Here is a 5,663-nt window from a genome sequence, read left to right on the forward strand (position 1 = left end):
GTAAATGTACGTTTTGGGATTCCTGCAGCAGGAACCTGCAAATTCCTGCCACATAATCACAAATATGCCATTTAAAAGCAGCCGGTGTCTTCCCGTTTGAGTTAATGGTCAGATGACAGAGGGCACATTTGAAAGCAGCATTCCGAGGTCCCGACGGCCTTCCTGTGAATTGCGGTGGCTGTTTACAACGCCGGCTGGAAATCTCCTCTTTCTCTACGCCGCTGCCTGCACCTGCCAGGACCCTGGTAAGAGCCCTCACAGCTCAGCATATCCCCCACACAGCCCAAAATATCGCCTGCACAGCCCAGCCTAGACCTTGCATAGCCATCTGAGAGTCTGCAAAGCCCACCTGAGCCTGCACCTGTGGAAATAAAAATGGGAACAGCTTAAAAAGCAGTGTAGTGTCACACTTACATACAAAGCACAAAAACCAGAGAATAGCTTTCCAATGTGTAAATCATATCATTTGCTTCGTCTGAAACTCCTTTGTGGGCAAGGTGAGATGTGGCTGTTTCTATTTTCTCCATGACCGATTTGTTGGCCCCCTATAACTAAAAACAACTATTTTGTGCTCCTAACATAAGTCTGCTCACTAACCTTTGGCTTGATTCACAGGCAGGAGGATGGTTTTCCCAAAAGGCTCCATAAAACTTATACTAAGCAGTTATTTTAGGACACATTATGCTCGTCTCAATGGTGAGGGAGCAGTCTGCCTCTGCTTTTCACACATCCTAATCAAAATCAGCTAGATAGAAGTTAAGGCCGCCCCTGTCAGATGGATGCCTGCAGCTTTTCAAAGCCTTCTGAAATTGAAAAATGCCAGATCGATTTTTGATCTTTTCACACGCATCACGTTACAAATGTAATCTGTTGAATGGGCATGGTAGCACATTATGTTTTCAAAGCTGGACTACTGCTCGGTATAAAAAAAGACACCACAGTCATGTAGAGTGACTTGTACAAGTATTCATCCTCATTGAATTCTCCAACATTTTGTAATATTACAACCTGGAATTAAGTCAAATAAATGGTATTTATGTCACTGCTCTGCACAATTTAGATTATAACGTTGAACTGTTGTCTTGATTGCTCAACCCCCTCTCGCCCCCAGTCTGTATATGAATGTTCCCTTGCACAATGCCCCATGCAGAGGGTGTGTTTTTATATGTACAGCTGCAGCGCCCTGTGGAGATCACTCTTGACTGCACTGGGGGCCTGAAAGATTTATTTGGTAAGCACTTTGAGTAAAACGTAGTTCCCATCAATTCATAGGCATGATGAACTCTTCCACTGCCATTATCGGAGCTATTATGGTGGTAGAAGGAAGAAAACAAACCTGCATCAACAGGATTTTTTTTGTTTACTTGTATCATGCCCATGATCTTTTTCAACAACCCACTCCTAATGCTACCCGCCGCAGAATGGCATTTTGATAGATATATAATGACATATAAACAATTGGGCGGAGCTAGCATTGACAGCTTGCTCCGCCCAACAGTTTAAAGTTGTAACAGGTGAGCCATGATTGGGCAAAGTCATCGTGCCCAATCATGGCTCTCACTGTTCTCTGTGCCCTGATTGGGCGCCTGTGGTCAGGTGCAAGGCTTGAGCCGATCAGGGCTTACAAGGCACAGTGCCGTGTGAGAGGCGTGGCTGGCGAACAGCCCGCCGAACACCCTGACAGTTCGTGTGTTCGCCGAACATACAAACTGCCGATGTTCGAGTCAAACTCACATTCGGCTCGAACATCGAGCCCATCACTAATGGCCGGAAGTGAGAAAAAAAAATGTAGGTGTCGAGCAGGAAAGATCACAGTCCAACATGGCTCTTTGCAGCAAGAGAAACAGCATGGGGATGCTTCCTCAATGCTGCATGGTGGGAACTCCAACCTTTGCTGTTTTGCAGACCTAGAGCTGCCACTGGTTTCAGACATATCATATGGGTGTGTCAGATGCCATGTTTGCTGCTGCATGCTGTGTCACTACAGGACACAGTAGTGTTTTGCCAGTTTATTAGTGGAACCACAGCACACAGCAGGTACCATTTTTACTGGTCAGGTGGCAGTCCTGGGTTCCAGAGAAGAATAGACTTTGTTATAGTGCCACCACATTTCTGTATGTCTTATATACTACTGCTTGTTAATCTATGCTTATGCTATCCACATAAAATACTAGGAGTATATATTATTATATATCATGCAATTACACCAAAACTACACACTAATTTGTCAACTGAAATCTGTGTAAAATACACATTTGGAATAAAAAAAACAAAACAAAAACAAACAGGAGGAATGGATTCTCCCCGAAGGGTCTCCCTGCACTGACAGGTACATGTAGGCTGGCATCCTTCTGAAAATGCTAGTAGCCTCGGTGTCTCTGACTTCTCAATGTCAATAATCGAGAACAAGCATGCATCAAGGAAAGTCTGCATGCTCATTTTCACCCAGATATAATCTGCATGACGACCTTGCAACTAGAATTTTCATGGGAGGTCAGCAATGACAGCCACATATTTATCCCAGTATAGCCATACTGGAAACTGCAGTATCTGATTCTGCATACAATGCCACCTGCTGATGAAATATGATACTGCAGCTCCTTCATTCCAATATAATGGTGTTCTTTGATCATACTTAATATGAAAAAGGGACAGATTTAGTCCTGTAAACAATGCAGTGAACATTTGGGCACAGACTGTGTATAGGGTGACTATATGGGCAACTCCCAATACCAATTGGGAAACTAAATGAGTCTTTTAAAACCTTTAATTAAATCAACTTTGGTAAGCCTGTTTCAACAGAGGGTGGCCTTGTACTCTTTATCCGTTAAAATGATTTACTCTATAAGAGATTTGAGGACTGTTTGAAAACGCGTCAAGGCAAGTGGCCATTATAGCCTGCGGAGCCATTTTTTTTTGCCTGTGGAATGGGCTATCTTCACAGTCATTATGGAATATACTACCTATGAGCCATATATATGCAAAGATGTCTGCCTTCAGGAAACGAGGTTTCACCTCTGAACAATCCAGTGTCCATTAAGAACCGGGATCTGGGTGAGAATCATACAATACATATGCTCTATACGTGGAACAGTGAGCTTATAGATGAATATTGAATATAATGCATTACCAGATTTCTTTTGTGAAGTGTGATATAATATAGCACCTTGAAGGATTGGATGCACACTGTGGGACAGGGAATTCCAGCCCCTCAGGATGTGTGGCATACTGTGAATCCCCTGATTGAATACATATGACAAGGTCGTGTCATGACACAACAGGATTGGTCCCATCTTGAGATACATGCATATGTGAACATATAAAAAGGGACTGTGCCCTATTGATGACAATATTAAGGACTCATTGGAAGTGCATGTGACCCAAATGTGTATGTTGGTCTGCATGCATTGTTTACAACTGAATTCAGTAATTGCCTTCAGCACTGGACTTTTCATCCACAAATGTGGTGGAAACCATAGCATTAAAGAGCATTGGTATACAGTAGAGGTGCACCGAAATAGAAATGTAAAAACCGAAACCAAAATTTTAAAAAATTGTCACGCCGAAACCGAAACAAATTGTATTTGCATTTTTTCAAATGTTTTATTTGTATTTATTTTTTATAAACTTTTAATATTTATTTTTATTAAATATATTTTTTATTTACTTTTAGGGGCTTTGGGGTAATATTAGGGGTCTAAACAGACCCCTGATATTTCCCTTTTAAAATAGAAAAAGAGATTGAGAATACAGAGTCCTCAATCTCTTTTTCTGAAGCTTCTGTTATAAATGAACAGGAATCCTCTATGAGTGTTTCTGCTCATTGATAACATGAGAACATGGTTTGTGTTTACTATAACCACAATTATGAATGAACAGGAGGGCATATAGATCACTCCCATTCATTCATAATGGAGGATATAGTAAACATACCATGTCCTCAATTATGTACAAACACAACAAAGACACAGGAAAGAAACCTGGGATGCGCCGATGTATCGGCAGGAAAATGACACTTTAAGCATATAGCCAAAAGTGCCATTTTCCGCCGATATATCGGTGCATCCCTAGTATACAGTATGTTAAACAGAGTCATCTATTCTGAGTCACATGCACACTATGTCCACAAGAGTCAAATGACTGTTTCCTGGATACAACCATTTTAGTCCTGCAATATGCTCTACAATCCAAATTGGCATACACATCAGTTGTTTCACCTTTTCCAATAGGACTTCAAGTCTTTCCCTGTTTGCAAACAAATTATATTCCTATAGATATAATTTGCAGTACCAGGATATATAGTATCCTGGAAATATTAGTCATTATTGGATGGTACAGGCATGCTGGGGATATTTTGAAGGAAGGGGATTTATGTCATGTTTGTCATATTTTGGTTTAATTATGAAGCACAATAACATTGTAATACTTGTGTGGCCAGACTTTTGTGGGTTTGAGTACCACTGGTACTGGTGGTCTGAATATTTTGTTTCTAAGTTGTTTGAATTGTGTGTATTAGAAGCTTTATCACAATCCAACCTTATTGCTTCCTGTATGGCTGTGAAAGAGCCATCTACAAATACACAAAACAAAGTGGCAAGAAGATAACTGGACTCAGCAGAAGCTTTTTCAATTTTTATTTATTTATTTTGTTTCCACTAGTTCTGATCATATAAAAAATTGTTTCTGGTTTCTTTTGTGCAGTTACATTGATAATGGTTTTGGGTTATTTTGAGATTATTCCAGTTTAGACACCTCGTGCAGGTAAGCTCCCAGAAGTTTGACGCCTTGGATGTAATTATACCTGAAAGAAATTAGATCATTTGTAACCAAAATTAGTTTTTTTTATACAAAATGGTAAAACTGAACAAAATGAGAACATGTGCACATGTATATTTTACATTTGATGTGCTTTAGTGTCCGCAGCTGACTTTAAAGAATGGCATGATTGACTAAATTAAACTTTGTTAATAAAAAATCTGACTTAGAATAATCACATTATCTGCCAGAGAAACGAACTGGTTATGCAATATATAATTTTTTTATCCAGCAAAGAGCAAAGTTCAAAGTGCAGTAAACTAACACAGCCAATCATAACTCAGCTTTTAGTGCCCAGTCTACAACAGATTACTGCCCTTTGGACTGCCATTGAATAGGTCCATAAAACTAGACCTGTGTAACTGTGAAAGGCAACTGCATTGCCAATCCCAAAATGTATTCAAGTTGAACCCCTGGCTAACAGCTAAATGCAGAGGTGAAATGAATAGCCATAAGCAGTTACATGAACATTCACAAAACGACATGTACTTTATCCTTTACCATTTTACTACTGTGGTTTGTAATAAACCGCGGGTAGGTGAACGTACATTTCTAAAGTGCTCTTTAAAAACAGCACTCTGTCTACCAGGCAAACGCACAATGCCACGCACTCAGACAGCCAAAATGCACAGAGCCAAGCAAAGTGGCTCTGTGCCTTGTGACTGAGGTTATGGCCATTCACTGCAAATATTTGAGTGACCTCCCCTTTCGCTTACAATGGAGGAAGGAGAGGAAGGAGGATTTTAATCACTGAAGGATTTAATGAATGAAGGGCAGGCAGACGCAAATTTCATTAATTTGGTTAGGATTGTGGAATTTATTTATTTTTCACCCCTTTAAACACCCCC

At 40.3% G+C, this 5,663-nt stretch overlaps 1 protein-coding gene across 2 annotated transcripts in view; it reads right to left on the reverse strand.

Annotated features, from left to right (window-relative positions):
• Positions 1–4,654: 4,654 nt before the first annotated feature.
• LOC108799251 (cytosolic non-specific dipeptidase-like) overlaps positions 4,655–5,663 on the reverse strand; it is a 26,859-nt gene continuing 25,850 nt past the window's right edge. For both annotated transcript variants that reach the window (XM_018571087.1, XM_018571086.1), the window contains one exon: positions 4,655–4,801. In XM_018571087.1, coding sequence (XP_018426589.1) covers positions 4,735–4,801 — 67 coding nt within the window. In that variant the 3' untranslated portion in view covers positions 4,655–4,734. The remainder of the gene's footprint in view (positions 4,802–5,663) is intronic.

The sequence above is a fragment of the Nanorana parkeri genome, unplaced genomic scaffold (assembly GCF_000935625.1).
Source record: "Nanorana parkeri isolate BGI_ZX_2015 unplaced genomic scaffold, ASM93562v1 scaffold1672, whole genome shotgun sequence".
Taxonomy (NCBI): Eukaryota; Metazoa; Chordata; class Amphibia; order Anura; family Dicroglossidae; genus Nanorana; species Nanorana parkeri.